The sequence below is a fragment of the Mytilus edulis genome, unplaced genomic scaffold, assembly GCF_963676685.1.
Source record: "Mytilus edulis unplaced genomic scaffold, xbMytEdul2.2 SCAFFOLD_1595, whole genome shotgun sequence".
Classification (NCBI taxonomy): Eukaryota; Metazoa; Mollusca; class Bivalvia; order Mytilida; family Mytilidae; genus Mytilus; species Mytilus edulis.
In genome coordinates, this window is record NW_027267859.1 from 1 (window position 1) to 21,103 (window position 21,103).

At 32.7% G+C, this 21,103-nt stretch overlaps 1 protein-coding gene across 1 annotated transcript; it reads left to right on the plus strand.

Annotated features, from left to right (window-relative positions):
- Window positions 1-4,173: 4,173 nt before the first annotated feature.
- LOC139506104 (glutamate receptor-like) lies at window positions 4,174-18,366 on the plus strand (the record flags this gene model as incomplete). Its single annotated transcript, XM_071295366.1, has 7 exons — window positions 4,174-4,578; window positions 6,571-6,717; window positions 14,957-15,202; window positions 16,001-16,197; window positions 16,974-17,027; window positions 17,410-17,517; window positions 18,199-18,366. Coding segments are annotated over exons 1-7 (1,032 nt in total), but the record flags the coding sequence as incomplete, so codon positions are not given.
- Between the last annotated feature and the right edge of the window lie 2,737 nt (window positions 18,367-21,103).

Here is a 21,103-nt window from a genome sequence, read left to right on the forward strand (position 1 = left end):
TTGGACATTCAAATATTTGCTCGAAAAACGTACCTACAAACTTTTAGTTAGTTTGATTGTCCGATGTTTGGAGTAAAGACTGTTATTACAATCTACACGTGGTCATTGTTTATCTATATCTTCCACATGTAACACGTGATCATCTAGAAGGCGTTTTTTGATTAGATGCAACCCGCACCTACTGCGAACCTATGTTAAATTATTACCCCGTGGTCATTGTTTTTAAACATGTATACATTTATTTGCTATCATAATATTTTTTTTTCAAGAGAAGTCTAGATCTTACATGAAGAATTTAAAATCTAAATTCAAATAACATGTCAGATTCAGAAGAATAATAATTACTTAGTTCTTTTTGTAATTGTGTGACAACAAATTCTTGATGTAGACTTTACGAACTTGTAATACTGAACAGGCTGATGACCTATAAATAAAATAACATTGAGTTTAAATGTTTCCCTATACGATATCCCTGTACGACGATTAGTTAGTGTTGCTAGTCTTTTGATGTTTTGTCTCCTGTACTATCATTTGTCTGTTTGTCGTTTTTATTTTAGCCATAGCGTTGTCAGTATATTTTCAAACTATGAGTTTGACTGTCCCTCTAGTATCTTTCGTCCCTCCTTCGGGAAATACTGTTTGGTTGGTCATTCTAGGTTTTGTTTGGTTTGTTTGTAGCTTCTTTTTTTTTTTTTTTTTTTTTTTTATCCCAGATGCTTTTCACGGTTCACCTCAAAGTAATTATGAAGGAACAGATGTTGACTTAACCCATTATTCATCGAATAAGAGTTGCTAAAACCTAATGACACTGAATACGGGAGAATTATAGTATTTCTATGTTGAAGTTTGTTATACAGGTTTTTGCGTTTTAAACATTTTCCTCGTGTAGTTTTATGTTCTGTTCAAAGAGTGGACATACTTCGTTAATATTTGTTGTTTTGTGATGCCCTTAACTTTAAACATATCTTTTACATTTGTACAAGTGGGATGTTTAGGATAGCTAGGAAACTATTTGTTTCTACTTTTTATTGAAACCAACAAAGTTATTAACAAACCTTTTTTTTATTGAAATGAATAATTATAGTACAATTATTTACCGTTGATGGTAAGACACATTGTAAGAAATGTTTGCCTTACATTTATATGGACGTTGTGCTGAATATTTTCGCAGCAGATTCTTCAATTACTACTATGAAGCTGGTTACTCTTAACTAATTTCATTACTTAATATGTCAGATGGGCTTTTGTAGCAAGTGCCCTTTTTTGAACGACATACCACTGTTACAGTATGATTAACTGTACACCATTTTGTGTTGTTCTATTCTTTAGTTTTCTATGTTGTGTCGTGTGTACTATTGTTTTTTCTGTTTGTCTTTTTTCATTTTTAGCCATGGCGTTGTCAGTTTGTTTTGGATTTATGAGTTTGACTGTCCCTTTGGTATCCTTTCGTCCCTCTTTTAGAGAAGCATTAGATTTCCGTAAAAAGAACAAACAAGAAAAAACACTATCACTGCTACATATTTCCTTAAGCTTAATGGTTTGAGGTCAAAAGTATTCGACATTAAAGAAAGAACAGGATGACAACAACCTTAAGTGTTGTTCTTTACTAAGTTGAATTACTAAATAGATAATCACATTATCTTTGGCAAGGCTAGACCCTATAAGCCTGCTTAATATATAAAACAAATTAGTGATGATATTCGTTGAGAATTAAATAACTTTTACAGGTTTAACAAAAAAAAAAACACCACAAGAGTCAAATAAATTTTCAACTTTTGTTTAATGATCTCCTTAAATTATTGAATTACAAAATATGTTACGAGTGAATGATTGTATGATCGACATATCTTCGAGGTAGCACGTCAACGGCAACGGTTTTAAAACGATACATGTGTTTTATACAATAATGTATCTCTAAACTAACTTGTGTGAGAAATATTAAGAATACATTTGACAGAAAGTATCTAAAAATATCTTGAAACGATGGATATTGACAAAACTTTTTTTTAAATTTAAATCTTGAATAGGTATATTCAGATGTGGTTTTTTTTGTGTGTAATGTGTACAGTGGAGATCACATCTAACCTTCATTAGAACTTGTAGAATAATAGAACTGTTCTAGGTAAAACTGTCAGGGTCAGTTCTAGGGTAGAACTGTCAGGATCAGTACTAAGGTAGAACTGACAGAATTTGCTAATAAATATAACTGTCAGGATCAGTTCCAGGGTTAGAACTGTATAAAAACTGTTCTATGGTAGAACCGTATAAAACTGTTCTAGTTTTGAACTGCCCAAATCAGTTCTAGTCGTAGAACTGTCAGTAGAATTGAACAAATCAGTTCTAACCGTAGAACTGTCAACAGAACTGTCTAAAACTGTTCTAGTCGTAGAACTGACCAAACCTGTCAGGATTGTAGAGCAGTTCTACATGATTTTTTTAATATATATAATATTCTTTTAACTTATTTATATTTAAGACAAATAGTTCCTAAAACTGTTCTATGGATAGAACTGACTTAATCAATTCTTGCCGTATAACTTACCAAATCAGTTCTAATCTTAGAGTCTTTCTAGACTAATCGTAGAACTGTTTAAAGGTTTTGTCAGTTCTAGGACCGGTAGAACTGTCCAAAACTGTTCTAGGGTAGAACTGTCTAAAACTGTTCTAGGTTAGAACTGTCTAAATCAGTGTTAGGTAGAACTGATCAAATCAGCTCTAGCTAGAACTATCTAGAAGGTGTCAGTGTGACAGATCTACATACTGTCATTGAACAGTCATCCTGACAGATTCTGCCAATTGGATGAGAGGTTAGAAATGATCTCCATACTTATAATTGCATGAAATTTGAAAATAGACAATGTGGTATGAATGGCAATGACAGATAAGCATTAGGAACAATGGAAAAGATGTTAACAAAGGCAAGTCATCATAGAACCTTTACATATACAATAAGCAGAACCTACATCGTACAATAAGCTATTAAGCGTACCGATATGACAAAATGGGAAATCAAAAGTGACAGCCATCAACCTGATTGAATGCATGAAAGAAAGGTAGCGACCTGCTAAAAACCTTCGATTTTAGTTACCTGACTTGGATCATGAACCAATAGAATGCGAAGGGTATAATATTTCTGTGAGCGCACAGTCCTTTGAATTTGACTTTAATAAAATCGTAAAAGTGTATGCACATGACAACCGGTAAAAGAGAAACTTCAAACTATTTTCTTTTTTTTATATATATATTGGTTGTGTGATCATTTGAGATAAGAAATTTATTTGCTAGTATGCCTAAAAAAAGGCTTAATCCGAATTACACCTGATATGAGGTTTTTATTAAAAGTTGACGTTATTCGATAGATTAGGTCACAGTAATGCAATAAATTAAATTTCAACTTTTTCTTACTTTGTACATATGTTTTTTTCTTCTCATGGGTCAATTATATTAAGTGTTGATGTATTTTCCCTGTTAAAAACTTTCGTTCGGATGTGTAAATACAAAAAGGTGCAGTCTTGTTTGGAACATTAATTCAAATACTTATGGCTGTGTACAACAATGTAGCTCTAGACCCTCGACAGGTAAAGGAATCTGGGCAGTATCGCTTCATCAGGAGTCCTATACGTCAAAAATCCAATGAGACAAAATATCCGCAATCCTTAGACTCAGAAGATAAGCATGACTGTACAGAACAACAAGTAAATGTACGTTAATTACCAATAATCACAATCATTATCATCCATCGAACACATACATTTTTTTGTTGTATTTGAATAAACGTGAATGTTCATATGAATAAATCTACTAATGTTCTCCATGAATAAATCTACAAATGTTCTCCAGGAACTTAACATACAATGTCGTTGTCCCTATTTAATATTTTTGCGTTTCTTACTGTAACATTGTTAGTGCGTCAATATCATTTTTTTGCAACCATTACATTTTGTACCATGCCATACTTGATCTAATCAGGTACCAGACACTAAACGGTTTGCATTGATTTTCAATGCACTGAAAATGTAAGCAAGTATATATGTAATGATTGTGTATGTATTGTACAATGTTAAAGTAATCGACGTAGAACCACATGATGTAGATATAAAAGAAATCATAGACAAAGAAAATAAAACTACAATGTTGATTATATCTGAGGTAAAGGTTTTCATAGAACAAGATCGTCAACTTCACGACAGACATTAACCATCAACACTTATTGATATTTTACACCCAAATGTGATTTTCATAGAATTGTTGACTTAATGAGATAATCTATAAGCGTACCGATGTTGTCTCTTTGAGAAAATAAATGCGTAATACATAATGTCTTAAGCTTTTAGTATGAAAGCAACATTTATACATCAATTTAAACTCCATCATGAAGCATTCAGTTGTAAATACTGACTTCTGACATGCGCAGCACAATTAATGATTAGATACGATTTTTGGCTAATAAGGACAGTTCGCAACATATGTATTTGGAAAGTATTGTTTTAAAGATGAAAATACATTCGTTCGTTTCTTATTATTATTTCATGTTTACAATGATTAATGGACAGGACTCGAGCAAGAGGCGTAAAATCGGTAAGTCAGTTCCAATTCTTATCAGGACAATATGAGAAATTGGTTTATCTATATTTTAATCCATAACAGCTGATTTTGTAGATGCTGTTTTGACGGTCAATAATCGATTAATAAAATGTATAAAGAAATACATCATATCTATTCAAACATAAATTATTCACCATTTCATTCAAGGTTTATGTATATGGGTATATGCTTGATTTACATCGCGTTTTAAAATATTTTTTAAAGTATGAAGTCTTACATGAATAAGGCCGTTGGTTTTCTCATTTAAATTGTTTTACATTGTCATTTCGGGGCCTTTTATAGCTGACTAAACGGTATGGGCTTTTCTCATTGTTGATGGCCGTACGGTGACCTATAGGTGTCATACCACCAATTACAAGTCCCTATCTGTTCAACCAAATTTTACAATTTCCACAGCTTTCTATAAATTTTACCTTAAGTTTAACTTCATAGAAACCAGGTATATCCTGAATCGTACATGTATCAGCTTTCTACATGCCAATTTTCAACAGGTGTTTAAAATCATATAAAAAAGAAAAGGTCTTCCGAATAGAGGTACCACTGAAAATAACCCCTGTTTTTCTGGAAATCTTAAATTAGTATACTATGGAGTGCATTAATCCTCAATTTTGAATGCAAACTCATAAACAAGTAAAGTTTAGCTCAAAATGGTCTTAATATATTTCTCTTTCACCAAAAGTTTCATTTCTGCCAATTTGTTGGTTAGTTTAAGTAAACAATGACATCAAATGCACTATTTTTTGTCTGAGTAGGCCTACTTTCACATACGTTCTAAATTTGAGGGAGTAATTGGTGGTATGACACCTATAGTTGTTATTTTCCTTGTCATTTTGGTCTCTTGTGGAGAGTTGTCTCATTGGCAATCATACCACATCTTCTTCTTTATATTGTTTACACTGGTTATCAAAGGGTTAGAATTGATTGAATGTAAAAATAACAAATTAATCCTTAAATTTTAAATAAACTTATTCTTAAAGATAACCAATTTAACACAGTAGTATAACATTTAAATGCTGTTTTTGGTACAAATATCAATTTCGTTTATAAAAAAATAAACATACTAATAATATATTTTTCTGCATTTGTAAAGTTTTGAGAACTCATTTTCATACATCATCGCTTCTCAGACTGTTTACAATGTATGCCGTATTTACTCTAAATCTGTCTGAAGTGTACTGATTGAAAACATGCAATTTTTCATGAAAGACTAAAATGGATGTTAAAGTTGTGATTTGCTTTGAACTATCCTTCAGGTACTACGTGTACTCTATGCCAGTGCTTTGTTTCTATGGCTTTTATGCGTCGTAACGATCTCTAAAATTTTGAAAATGCTACTGATTTAAAGTTTGTTCTCATATTGTGCTGTAACACCACTGTCCCAGTTAAGGGGAAGGTTGAGCGCACATAAACATGTTTAACCCCGCAACATTATTTATGTGCCTGCCATTTATTTTTTATTTTTTTTTTTCGTCTGAATTGCTTTACATTTTTAATTGCGAGCCATTTAATACCTGACTTAACTGTACACTGTATGTGTTTTTATCGTATTGTTTAATGTCGTATAATTGCCTTGTCTATCTAGATCTACTTCATTTAATATATATGCTGGTTAGTTGTCCCATTGGTATATATACCTCATTTTTTTATTCTGATTATAACAATAATAATCTAACATTGTAAAGGAGAATGATTGATTGATTGATTGTTGGTTGCTTAGGTCATGTTGAGGTGTGTTCGACTCAGAAGTTATTTGATCAGAATTGCTATGTTTCCTGTCAAAAATTAGTGGTTCTCTCCTGAGCATTATATAAGGCAAAATCATTGTCAAGTCTGTTAAGAACGGCGTTAATAAGCAAACAAAAACACGATTCTGTCGATCTATAATAACAGTTTAAAAGGGTTAGATACAAAAGATCATAATAATTTTATCATTTGAATTTATATTCGTCTATTAAACTTTTTTAGGTGCTATATTTGACCACAGATCACGACATTTAGCAAAGACGTTTGAGTTGGAAGTAGGTCGTCTATCAACCATGGATAAAGATATCACACTGGAACAGATTCATGAGATTGTGGATTGCCGAGATAGTTATTATGTTACTAATGCAAGTATGTATACCTCAGCAAACCACAAAAAAATAGTGAGAGAGATTGTATAGGAGTCTGTTGCAGTCATGGCCCGTCAATTTGCAGCAATTGATTGGTTTAGACTTTTAACGAAATAAATTGATTTTTATGCAGGAATGCAGATATTTAATCTATAGTAAAACAATTCATATTTTTTCTTGGTAAATAAATCTACAAAAGAAAAACTAATCTATTCGGAAATTTAACAATTCAGAAATATGATCCCACAAAATAACAGGGGCGCACAATAAAGTCTTTTAGTCAGTGCCCTCACTTTGTGTTTGTGTTCGCTCCTCGTTCAAACAAATTAAAACCTTATAAAGATTATTGATGAATATACTGGACATCTTTAAATCAAACAAAAAATGTTTGGTTATAAGGGCTAAAGTCAGCGCTCCGGAGTCGACATGAAATATAAATTATACTTTTATTTTTAATTATTCAAAACGATTTGGGTTTTCAGAAAATTGTCAGAGCAACAACAGACAATTCTTATATGAAAAATGATTTGCGAAACAAGATATAAAAAAATTATGCACAAATGTTAAGTGAATGAAACAATCCATGGTAGCATTAAATGGCGACTTTTGATCAACCATACTGTTCATGTTTCTTGAAAAACACCTATTATAAACATCATGAAACTGAGAATTGAAACGTGGAATATGTCTAAAGCCTCGGTCATACCACACCTTACCGGATAGCACGAACGGACGCCTAACGGATGAAAATAAAAGTTGTCCGTTGACAAAATTGTTATCCGTTGGGAGTCCGTTGATGTACTGAACGAATAACACGGACGTGTAACGGATGCATAACGGACACACCGGATATGCAACGTACGAGAAACGGAAACGTACCGGACAGAACGGATGTCGAACGTACATCCAACATACGAGTACCGAATAAAACGGACACCTAACGGAAGCGTACCGGATAAAACAGATGAACAAGATTTACGGAAAAATCAAAGGCGACAATAACAATACATGTAAATCGCTAAATATTTAAAATGTTTCTGTGTAACTGGTTTTGGTTTGTTCTTCAAAATTCCGCCAAAGGGCAGTGAATAAGAACTGCTTGATTGTGAAGACGTGTCTATACTCTAAGATCGATTATGAGTAATAAGAATTCTTGAACCTTAAGAAATCTGACATACCAATAATTGACATTTCTGACGCGAAATTTTCAATTGGCATTTATCCGTTTCAGATCCGTTCATCATCCGTTTTATCCGTTATACGTCCGGTGGAAGGTCGTTTCTCATCCGTTCAGCATCCGTGTTATCCGTTAAACGTCCGGTAGCAGGGGCGGATGCAGGAATTTTCGAAAGGGGCCCCGGGGGTGCTAACCCAGGGCACCCAGGGCAAAAGGGGGGGGGGGGGTGCAAAACATATGTCCCGATACAAATGCATTGATCGGCAAAAATAAAGGGAGGGGGTGCGCACCCCCGGAACCCCCCCCCCCCCCCCCCCCTGGATCCGCCACTAGGTAGAAGTCCGTTGGTGAATTTATCTTCCAGACCTCCAACGGATGTATAACAGACACGTAACGGATACAAAGCGGAAACGAAACGGACAAGTACCGTACAAAACGGACGCCTAACGGACGTTCAACGGACAATTTATCCGTTGGACGTCCGTTCAAAGTTTTGAACATGCTCAAAATTTTCTACCGGGCAGCACGGACGTCGACGGATAAAATGTACGCTTAACTGACATGCAACGGATATGGACGGACGACTAACGGACATGAACGGAATAAAAAAAGTTATCCGTTAGGCGTCCGTTCGAGCTGTCCGGTAAGGTGTGACCGAGGCTTAAGAGACAACAACTGACCAAAGAGAATAAAACAGGCAAAGGCAGGCAATTAAGAAAAAATGTGTACTAGTTCAGAGAAAATACATGTAGATCACATTAAATTATAACATTGTGTAAACCATCAGTCAAATGATCTTTACCCTTCCTGTCTATCATCGTGAAAACTGTGTACACTTTATAGAAAAACAGACACCCTAAATCCAACAATCATTATCAACAATACAAAATCTATAATCCTGATTTGATGATGAAAACCATACATTTATTGACTCGTTGTTGTTTAATCACTTGCATAACTCCTTTTTTTATGTTTACCAAATCAGCATTATACTGTTTAAAATCTACACTATATAGACAGAAACAATAAACAGCATCAATGACCAACAACGCACGATATATATATGTTTGAGTTATTTTTAGTTTGTTACTATAAAGAAATTATGTCTACATTATCTGAATGTTTGTCAAAAAAAATAATCTTTAACTCTTAAACTAATGAATAAATTCAAACATCATTTGACAAGCACGATACATATAATTTTTATGTGTCTAATATGTTTCATTTTAATAATAATACTTCGATAAACATGTCAATTAACATAAAAGCTATGGTAAAAAAAGTACATACAATGTAGGATGCAATCCGAATAAAGGATGTTTATCTTATAAGAACCTGAGGTACTTATGGAAATCAGACAGTGAAACAAATACCTGGAACATGCTTTATCATAAGTGACTTTTACTGATGCTTTTAATTACCGGTCTTTTAATTCATGAAATTGAGCAGAAAATAACCGAAGACCACCAATGTGTCCTCATCACAGCGAGAAAATCCCGCGCCGGAGACGGGTCTCAGCTGACCCCTAAATAAAAATGTGTACTAGTTACTAGAAAATAGACGTCATACTAATCTCAAAAACATATAATAAACTAAAATTAAAAATCCTTCGAGACTAACAAAGTCCAGAGGCTCCTGACTGGACAAGCGCAAAACTGCGGCGTAGTTAAACATGATTATTGACATCTCAACAATTCCTTTTACCTCTTAGACTATCCTTTCTTTACATTTATAATTATACCCCCGCTTTAAAAAAAAAAAAAGGGGGGGGGGGTATATTGTTTTACATCTGTCTGTCCATCCATTCATCCGTCCGTCGTACCGTCCGTCCGTCCGTGCCATAAATATTTTTCGTTGCATTTTTCTCAGGAACTACAATACAAGGATTTCTGAAAGGTTTCAGGGTTTATATTAGTCAGCTATACCGTGTGATGCGTTTTCAGATTCATCACTCGACAGCTTTATGTTTACCGAACACTTGTATGATTTTACACATGATAGCCAAGTTGAAAATTTTCGTCACATTTTTCTCAGAACTACAATACAAGGATTTCTGAAATTTGGTTTCATTGTTTATACAAGTGAGCTACATTGTGTGATGCGTTGTCAGATTCATCACTCAACAACTTCCTTTTTACCGAACACTTGTATGATTTTACACATGATAGCCAAGTTGAAAATTTTCGTCAATTTTCTCAGGAACTACATGTACAATACAAAGATTTCTGAAATTTGGTTTCATTTTTATTCAAGTCAGCTATACCGTATGATACGTTTTCAGATGCATCACTCAACAACTTCCTGTTTACCGAACATGCACTTGCATATTTTTACACTATTAATATTATCCACTTGCGGCGAAGGTTTCATTAGTGAGCAGTAAGTAGCTCGCAGTTTCATTTGTTGTTTCCTGCCAGGGCTTTTATAATTATAGCTTATGGTAAGAAATTAGTTTAGTTCATGTTGAAGGTCGTTGTCTCATAGGTAATCATGATGCATCGCTTTCTTTTCATCTATTTCGTATCGGTTTTTTTGTTGTTGTTTTTTTATATATATATAATCCTGTGATATCCTAGAAATATACCCAATTCTTGTGTTATTCAATTGATCAAATTAGAATAAGATTTGTAACAAACATGATAAACGGAGACTTTATATAGGTATACATTCGACAAATAATAAGTGTGTTAATTATTGCAGCGCATTTTGGAAAAAAATCATTTAAATTGAAGTGAGAAATCAGTATTAATATCTAATGTCTTACAAAAAGGAAACATTGTTGTAGTTGTCTGTCTTTTTGGTCTCTTGTGGAGAGTTGTCTCTCATTTTATTTTTATAATATATATAGGTTTGATAGGTGACATCGTAAAAGTAAAATAATGTATATGCACTATATTATTATTAAGTCATAGCTTTCGCTGTCATGTTTAATGATGCTTATTTTATCAGTTTGAAATGTCATACCAATACTAGATTCCCTGTAGGATCTAGATTGTAATTTAAACTATTCATGCATTAACAGAGACTAAAGTTTCCCATTTAATGAAAAATGATTTAATGATGGCTATTACAAATTAGATTTTTATCTAAAACGAGGCAAACTTACATTTTCTCTGTGTTATATCTAAGGATAAAAGTGTGCTTGGAATCGTATTTCACCTATCAAATTAAATGCAGTTCTAAATCGTTTAATTGTGCACTTCAGATATCGTAAAACTGACTGAAAAATGTCAAGCAGCATCTGCTTACTCTTCTTGAGCACCTGAAATCGTCCTGTGTTTTAGGTAGGGTCCGTGTTGCTTGGTCTCTAGTTTTCTATGTTGTGTATTACCTCCTTGTTTTAATTACGTATTTTAGAACTCACGCTCAACATGAACGTTTATAAATTAAGAATGCACAATGAATATGAATTCGACATTAGGTACAAAAAAATGTATGTATATAAAAAAGAAGATGTGGTATATTTTCCGTGAAAAGAAACAACTCTCCACAAGAGACCAAATGACACAGAAATTAACACCTAAAGGTCACCGTACGGCCTTCAACTATGAGCAACGCCCATACCTCATATATATAGTGAGCTATAAAAGGCCCAAAAATGACAATGTAAAACAATTTAACCGAGAAAACTAACGGCCTTATTTATGTACAAAAATGAACGAAAAACATTAATGTAACACATAAATAAACGACAACCACTGAATTACAGGCTCCTGACTTCGGACAGGCACATACATACAGAATGAGGCGGGGTGTTGTAATTCCACCTCACAGCAGGTAAAGTTTGCACGAAGGTGTATACTGAGCCCTAATTTCCTCAGGATTTTTCAAACAGACTGAATATTAAAAGAGTGCATTTCATAAGTAATGCCAGTAATGCAACAATGGCTATTGGAATGTGTAAACCCCCTGAAGTAGCAGTTTAACAGTAGTGGAAATTATCATGATTAACCAGTACTAGAATACTTGCAAGAACAAGTTTTTCTGCATTATCGTTCATATATACTGTACCGGTATTACAAAATCTTTGTGATACTTAAGCCGGAAGAAAACATTTTTGTTTTTGTTAATCCATAACTGGCCCATGACCAGATTAAAAACGGAGCTTGTACGAGATTATACATCAATGCCATTACACACTAAAAAGTATTTTATTATCAAAAGTAAACAATGTCACACATGAGCTAAATAGAAATGTCAGTGGAGTACAAACTTTTCATTAAAATGGCAAGAACGTGATTTACAATTGAGATATATTTATGTGCAATATTTCTATTGACAATCTGCTCTCGTGTTAATGTGAAATCCATTTTGATATTCTTAAAATACATGTTATTTATTCAGCTGAAATAGCTAACTATCTTTAGAAGTCAGCATTGTAAAATGAAGTTAAGGATAATATTAAATTCTCGTTTCTCCTGGGACAAGTATTAACCCTGCAATCGATTTTGTATCCACCATATTTTCGACAATAAAAGCTTTTTCAGTAAAATTGGATTAGGGAAATGCACTCTTGTATCGATTGCAGACATCAGGATGACTCCTGATAAAGATATTATTTAATAGTCATATCTAATGTGTACCAATATATACATAAGATAGTTCATTGTACATTCCCATGCAAGGCAATTCACTTCTACGGTTATATGTGATTGCCGATAAACATTTCATGTCTTTTTTTTTTTTCTCCGAAAGTCATTATTACAAATCTGACACAACATTGTACTAATTGTTTCTATCACTAAAAATGTTTTACATTAACTATCCTCTATCGGTCTTTAATTGCTTTTTATGTATTTGTTGCAATTAGTGAAAATCAATGTTGTTTGTTAAAATGAAGTATCATTCTTCATGCTATTTCAGATAACTATCTTTTAGAAATGCTTTTTGTTTGCCAAGCTTGTTCAAATATTTTTATTTGTCAAGAACAAAAGCAGTCAATAGAATTTAAAAGAGAACACTATTTTCCGTAAACTAGTTATCATTGTTTTAGCTTTCGTAGTTTACTTTTTCGTTATAACATGTTAAGTTTTTATAAGGTTCGTGTTGATCAAACTTTAGTATTCTGTGTACTTTCTATGTGTTTGTTTTATTCTATGATTTATAACTGCTTGTCTTAGTATTTACCTACTATTTCTAGAATGATTTTCATGCGTCATTTATGGGCATTATGTTTTCTGGCCTGTGCGTCCGTTCGTCAGTCCGTCCGTCCGTCTGTAAGTCCAGTCGTATGTCCCGATGCCGGTTAATTTTTTTGGTCGAGGTAGTTTTTGATGAAGTTGAAGTTCAAGTTCAATCAACTTGAAGCTTAGTACACATGTCCCCTATGATATGATCTTTCTAAATGCCAAATTAGAAATTTTACCCCATTTCACGGTCCACTGAACATAGAAAATGATAGTGCGAATGGGACACATTCTTGTTTTTGATATGCAATTGGCTTATTTGTCTTTCCTCTGTATCTTCCAAATTTTCTATTGATTGAATGGAAATGGAGAATATGTCAAAGAGACAACAACCCAACCAAATAACAAATAACAGCTGAAGGCCACCAACGTGTCTTCGATGCAGACAGAAAATCCCGCATTCAGAGGTGGGCCTCAACTGACCCCTAAATAAAAATGTGTACAGTCTACCTCAGTAAAATGGACGTTAATAATATTATACTTAACTCCAAAAAATATATATGAACTAAAATCAAAAAGCATACATGTACATGACTATCAGTTTATGGAGTATTTGGAAATATATCAAAGAGAACCACGTGTCCATGTAATTAAAAGCAAGTAAGAAAGTGATATTTACGGCAATATGTCTTTGTATTGTCTGTCAATAAAATTCATAGTACATACACTCAGTATGTAACTTCATCTGTTAACTTTACAGGGAAGACATCAAAAAATCAATGAAGGATAACAAAAAATTGATTCAACTGATAGTTTGGGGCTTGGAGGGGGATTTTAAAATTGCTGCAAGTTTTGTTTTATTGACATCGATTTTTAATATATCCTTATTGGTCAATCAATTTTTCCCAAATTAAGTTAAGAGGAGGGTAGGGGGGTCAGTAGAAAAACTATATGAATTAAGTTTTTTATCCTACATTCGTTTAACATATGATACCAAATTTTGTTCATGACTCTCATTTCTTGGGTAGCATTGTGTTAGCACGTTCAACATGTTCAATACTTACAGTGTAGACAGTGAAATATATAAAAGTGTTGTTACAAAATAAATCTGTATAAGAAACTGGCTGAAATAAAAGTTTAGCTTGAAGGAATCATGCTTTGTAAATTTGGGGTTTTATATATTAATTGATCAACTGCAAGTAGAACGAATTTATTTGACGTATAAGCTGGTTAATTACGAATAATATTTATTTATAGAAGTTGACACTTGTTTTATAAACCTCCTTATGGCCCGTTTTATAATTCTGGTTGTGCTTTACCGTCCAGTTAGGTTGTACATAGTGTGTGGATTCGTAGTTCTCCTGGTTGTATGTCATTTATAATATTAATATAAAAACATGCAACATTACAAAGTATCATGGCCTTTTATCTTTAAGTGTTTTAATAAGACAGATATATAGGTAACAACGAGTGGGCTTATAAATGTAACAACCATGCCGGATACATGCTGTTTTTCTTCACTTAAAGTCTATGAAAGGTCCTATCATTATTCGAAGACCTTGGCTAAACGACGAATGCAAAAAAGAAAAATAACACACTAAAAAAGTACGTTTGGTTATTACCATCCCGTTTCTTTGTAACTTCTGTTTTGTATCCTACTTGCTTTTAACGAATAACTATTGTATTATTAAAGTGATTTTTTTTTTAGAAAACAGTGTTAATACAGTATATGTTCTACAATGATTGTGATGTTTAATCTTTAATAAATCAAATTGAACTACTGTCTATACCCTTAATATTGGAAAGTTTTATAAGAAAACACATTTTAAAATAACAGCATTTATAATTCGTTTGCTATTGTTGCATATCATGTTTAGAAGCAAAATTTTCGATTAGAAAAACAAAACTAATATTAATGTCTATTTGTATTTTTTCAGTTTGTGATTTGTTAGAACAGAATGTATACGGGATCCTTGGAGCATTTCATTCCTGTGCTTTATCAACCATACAGTCTTATACTGACACTTTCAAAGTTCCCTTTATATCGTTGAGTATGCCACAACAGTCCCTGTCTTCAGATCCATACCAGCTTTACATTAGACCATCATATATTACAGGGCTTCTTGATGTTGTTCAGCTTAAAGAATGGAACAAAATATTCTATATATATGAAACAGATGATGGTAGGTAAAAGTTATTGATTCCTTGTCGTTAGTACCATTGTACTTTCCGGTGAAGGTAAAGGCAGAGGGAAAGAAAATGATGAGGATGATAGGAGTTTTTAACAACCTTGCCTTACTATACAGGCTGGGCCCTCTCAAGGTCGAAAAAGCGAGTCGGACGCATGGAATTTATAAAGTGTAGTTTGCATTTCTTATGTACCTGGCTATTATTTAAAAAGCGATGTGTTTCAATAATGTTTGTTTAAGGATTTAAATATTGATAACATGTCTGGTTAAATGAATAAAAAAGGCTATCAAGGAAAAACCTTGCTGACTTTTGTTCTCATATATTTTTTTATTTGCAATGTAATATGAAAGATTATGATATCGACTTTGAGTTCTATTCGTTTGGTTCTGGAATTTACAGCTGTTCATTTTATTATGATTAACCGGTTTGCTAAGTACTCAATATTATACTTTAAGCAATATGAATACAAGAAAAGTTTAAAATTCTACCTAATTAATTTTCATATTTTGTTTCTTCAATTACTCTCAAGAAACCAACAGCGGAGTTTTTCCTTTGTAGCTTAATAATGTAGATCAATTATAGGCAAAATATTATATTCCGAATATAAAGTTATGCTTTACATTATGAATTTTAACTACTTCGTGTAGGTTTTAATTTTCAATCCAATGCCTACAATTGTAACCCGCTATGATGTTTTCTCGTTTTTCTATTTTTTCCGCTCGTCCGTCCGAATATTGTAGACATGCAACTATACTAATATTATTTACATGTATTTGTTTTTATGTTTGTAGGATTAGTACGGTTACAACAACTTTTTCAAGACATCAATAAAAGAGAAATGAGTATTGACATTGATGTTAAAAGAGTTGTATCTGTGAGTCATTGTCACCAAGAGCTGAGGAGTGTATACAATACAAACACAAAAGATGATTTACGAGTATTCCTAGATCTGACAACCGAACAGTCGGAGGAATTAATTTCATTAGTAGTGAGTATTTTAGACATTTGTACTTCATGTTTTGTTGTTTGTTCCTTTTCATACGACGTTCCATTCTATACTAAATAGTTAAGAAATGATCTGTTTATAAACATTTGTTGTTGTACATGTACCAGTAATATGTTTTGCAGGTGTTATAGAAAGAGAAATAAAATACAATATTAACATCGAGAGAAATAAGATCAACCTTTAATTTGTTTGCACTTCTAAATCATTCATATAGCACACACGAACGGACACACAATAACATAAATAAACACCAACCCTTAAACACATCAATCAATGAACCCTTGACTAAGTTTGTTATTTATGGAATGACTGTAATATTTTTTTCTGTCTATGAAGAAATAACATAAAAAATTTGGTGCACACTGAATAACGCGCGTTAGCGGGTTATTTAACAGTGTGCACCACATTTTTAATGTTATTTCGAATAGACAGAAAAAATATTACAGTCATTTCTTATAATTTAATTTTTAAATTCCATTTAAAACCGTAGAAAACCATGAAAAAACGTTGATGACGTCACGGTCACATGACTAAATTATGTCTATGGGCTCATAACAAAATAACGTCAGCCAATCAGAAGACGCGTTACATCCAAAATTAAATTATATCGTATTATCTTTGATTAAAATTGGACGATTACATACATTTGTACCATGTACATGTAGTCACATTTAAACATTAATTCTTATACATCTAAATATGACTTGTGACAACTATACGACTCTATGTTAAGACCGAAATTTTCTTTTTATTTACAGAAAAAAGATCCGGATGTTAGCAATACCAGATTCCATTTTCTAATTATAGACTTGGTAAGCATTTTGTTTCATGGTGAAAATTGTATAAATGAAAGAGTATTGATAAAAATAAACAGATGTGGTATGATTTTGAATGAGACAACTCCGTAAAAGAGCCAAATGACACAGAAACTAACAACTGTAGATCACTGTACAACCTTCAACAATTAGTAAAATCCATACCACAAAGTCAGCCATATTAAAACGGCCCCGAAATGACAAACTATGGTCAACAGGTAAAAAATCATAGATATCATCAAGATATCGAAATCAGTTTTATGTGATAATTTAAAAAAAAACAACAGACGTAGTGTGTCGGTCAAAATTATTTGATAATGTCATGCCAAACTGTGACGTTTTGTTATACATTTCTTTTTTTTTCTCGTTCGTTTTCTAGGGGATGACTGATATGAATGAAACAGTACTTTCCGCAGGACTGAACGTGTCGGGTTTCAGCTTACCAGAAACCAAAGGCTGGGAATCACATCCAACCAGAACGGAAACAGTGAGTGTTTAATCCTTTTATATACTAGTAGTTTGAAGAAGATTAATTCCACTGTATTCATTATAATGTCAATATTGATAGGTACGGGTTGAGACTATTACATGTGATAGCAAAACATTTTTATATCCCCTCTGAACATAGGAACTAAAAAATGTACCTCATGCGACATTACTTTAAAAAGTTACTGTACCAAAACAATGCGTTTTGAATAGCGAAAATATAGTCATTATGGTGTTAAAAATTATTTCGTTTTAAAAAACAAAATATAAAAGAAAAATTGTCATGAAATAAATTTGCTTTAATTTGATCAGTCATGATTACGTAATATTAAGTTAAAAAGCAAGAGGCTATGCAATATTGTCATCGGTATGATTGTCGATAGGCAAGTCCCGTCAATAAAATTTGTATGTACTAGCCCTAACTCATGGAAAATTATGTATATTTCATATTTCAGCTAAAATTTAATGCTGTGAAATCGGCTAGGGCAGATACGTCACAAGTTTGTCAATAAAAATAGGGTGCACACAATCAAATAGAATAAAAATAAAATGAAAAAACCCACATCGAATCATTGGTTATATGCAGACTGCAACCACTGGGTCTAAGATTACGTTTCTATTTGATATGTTTTATAACACCATTTACTAGACTTTGTGTAAAATACTAAATGCATTCTTATAGTTTGGTGATGATCTTGTTAAAGATGCAGTAAAGGTTTTCCATCGAGCATTAAAGCAAATTGAACAAGTAACTCCTATCCATAGAGTTGACGAAATGATGAAATGTAGAGATAATGAACGTAGAATAACATTCAGTCCAGGAAAAAAAGTTCTTAATCAGATAAGAAAGGTAACTACAATAAATCCTTGAGATCCTTAGTTTTATATGTTGTGTTGCAAATCTATGTGACATATAATTTAATTTTGGATGTAACGCGTCTTCTGATTGGCTGACGTTATTTTATTATGAGCCCATAGACATAATTTAGTCATGTGACCGTGACGTGATCAACGTTTTTTTCATGGTTTTCTACGGTTTAAAGTGGAATTTAGAATTAAATTATAAGAAATGACTGTAATGCTACGCGCGTTATTCAGTGTGCACCAAATTTTTTATGTTATTTCTCCATAGACAGAAAACATATTACAGTCATTCCTTAAATAAAATTTTCTGACGTCAGACACCCAAATCAATGAATGTGTTAACTTTGTAGATAGATGTTTTTGTGTTCTTTTAAATGTTTCTTTTAAAATTGTTATACGAAGATGACTGATGTACCCATATTTTGACTATTTTATTTATTGTGTCTGTTTAGTTAAAGCATCAATGTAAATATAACGGAATTTGATGAGACTGTCATCAAAGTGAGAGGGTTAGCGCTATAAAACCAGGTTTAATACACCATTTTCTACATTTGAAAAAGCCTGTACCAAGTCAGGAATATGTTATTTGATTTTTCCATGTGATTATGGACTTTCCGAATTGATTTTCCTCTAAGTTCAGTATTTTTGTGAATTTACTTTTTGTATACCGTAGTTTTTTCTTTTGGTCTTGTTTTTTTTTGCCATTGCATTGTCAGTTTGTTTTTCTATTTTTGAGTGTGCATGTCTCTTTGGTATCTTTCGTCTTTCTTTTATATATTCCAAATAAACTGCAGTGGTCGTCTTAAGCTTTCAATGATATGATAGTTTTCTCTTTTCCTTTTCTTTAAATTTACTTTTGTATTGAAGGTCACATTGGGAAATTAACAACAGCGCTGTTCCCCTTGGACTTTGTGTTATTTGTTTATGTGCGTATGGTCATGACATAGTGGTATAAACCATTTTTGGAGTGTAAAAAATTCTTTGGATGTTTTAGATAAATTACGTGCTTTTGATGGTCCTTTTGATTCTGTTAATAGTTTTGATTTTTCTACTCTTTACACTATACTTCCACACTATCTTATTAAACAAAAGTTTTCCTATTTAATTAAATGGTCGTTTGGTAAAGCTGAATGTAGATATATTTGCTGCAACTCATTTAAAACTTCTTCTCTAATGAGAAAGGTAAATATGCTAGATACACTTACTGGAGGTGTGATGAGATGATTGAAGCTGTTAATTTTCTCCTTGATAATATTTATGTACGTTTCGGCAACAAAGTTTATCGACAGGTGGTAGGATCCCCATTGGCACTAATTGTGCACCTTTAATTATAGCAGACTTGTTTTTGTACTGTTACGAATCACAGGTTTATGACTAAACTCAGTAAAGACCCGTCGAAATTGCATTTGATTGATAAATTCAACTTACCGTTATCTTGAGGTGTTGGGAAACTAATTTCCCTCATCATGAGATTGTTGCTTTTCTCTGGCTGTTTATGACGCCTTTACACTAAATCCATTGGATGTTGGATGTGTACGGATTGATAGTTTAGTCTTAGAAGCATGAGTTTTTATTAGGTGTTAGTGCTTTGAACTAGCTGTCAGATAACTGCGAGTACTCTCAGATATGTTCATTGTGTCTTTTTTGTGTCGGGATGTATAAGTACCTGGCCACGTTCACTTGTATTTTTTGTCTATCTGATGAGTTAAGCCTTTTTCAACTAATTTTTATGGTTCGTTCTTATGTTGTACTGTTATACCACTGTCCCAGGTTAGGGGAGGGTTGGGATCCCGCTAACATGTTTAACCCCGCCACATTATTTATGTATGTGCCTGTCCAATTCAGGAGCCTGTAATTCAGTGGTTGTCGTTTGTTTATGTGTTACATATTTGTTTTTCGTTCATTTTTGTACATAAATAAGGCCGTTAGTTTTCTTGTTTGAATTGTTTTACATTGTCTTATCGGGACATTTTATAGCTGACTATGCGGTATGGCTTTGCTCATTGTTGAAGGCCGTACGGTGACCTATAATTGTTTATGTCTGTGTTGTACTGTCATTTTGGTCTTTTGTGGATAGTTGTCTCATTGGCAATCATACCACATCTTTTTATTTATGTTACCTGTAAATGGGGACGAAGTCTGTATAAATTATTTTTTTGTAACTTAAATGTATTTGTTAAAAAAAAGAAACAGAAATACCGTAACGTTTTTGATTTTGGTTCTGTTGTTAGAGATTTTAGTTGTGACGTTATTTAAGTTATGACATAATATGCAATGTAAACAAAGAAACGCTATCACTAGGTAACGTTTTTTCATATCAAGGAATTATTAAAATTGAAATTGGTATTGCGTTCCTTTCTATTTTATACTAGACTGATAAATATATATTTTACTCATAGATTTCTGCGCAGATGCGGGAATTCAAAACATGACATCCAAAAAATTGAACGATTTTGAGTTCATTAGTACAATGAAAATTTCGGGAAAATTTTCCCGATTATTTTTCTTTTTTTATTGATTTTTCGACTGTTATTGGGGACTTAGTCCCCATTATATTTTCATTTTAAAGTAGATCATTTTTCTCTGAACAATAGATTTAATTTTAACTGTTTTGGTATCTTGTAAAATAAAATTTCATCGGCAATCATACCACATCTACTTATAATTTTATATTTTCTACATGACGTTTTTTTCAAGGCCAATTCATATTACTGTTTCATAAA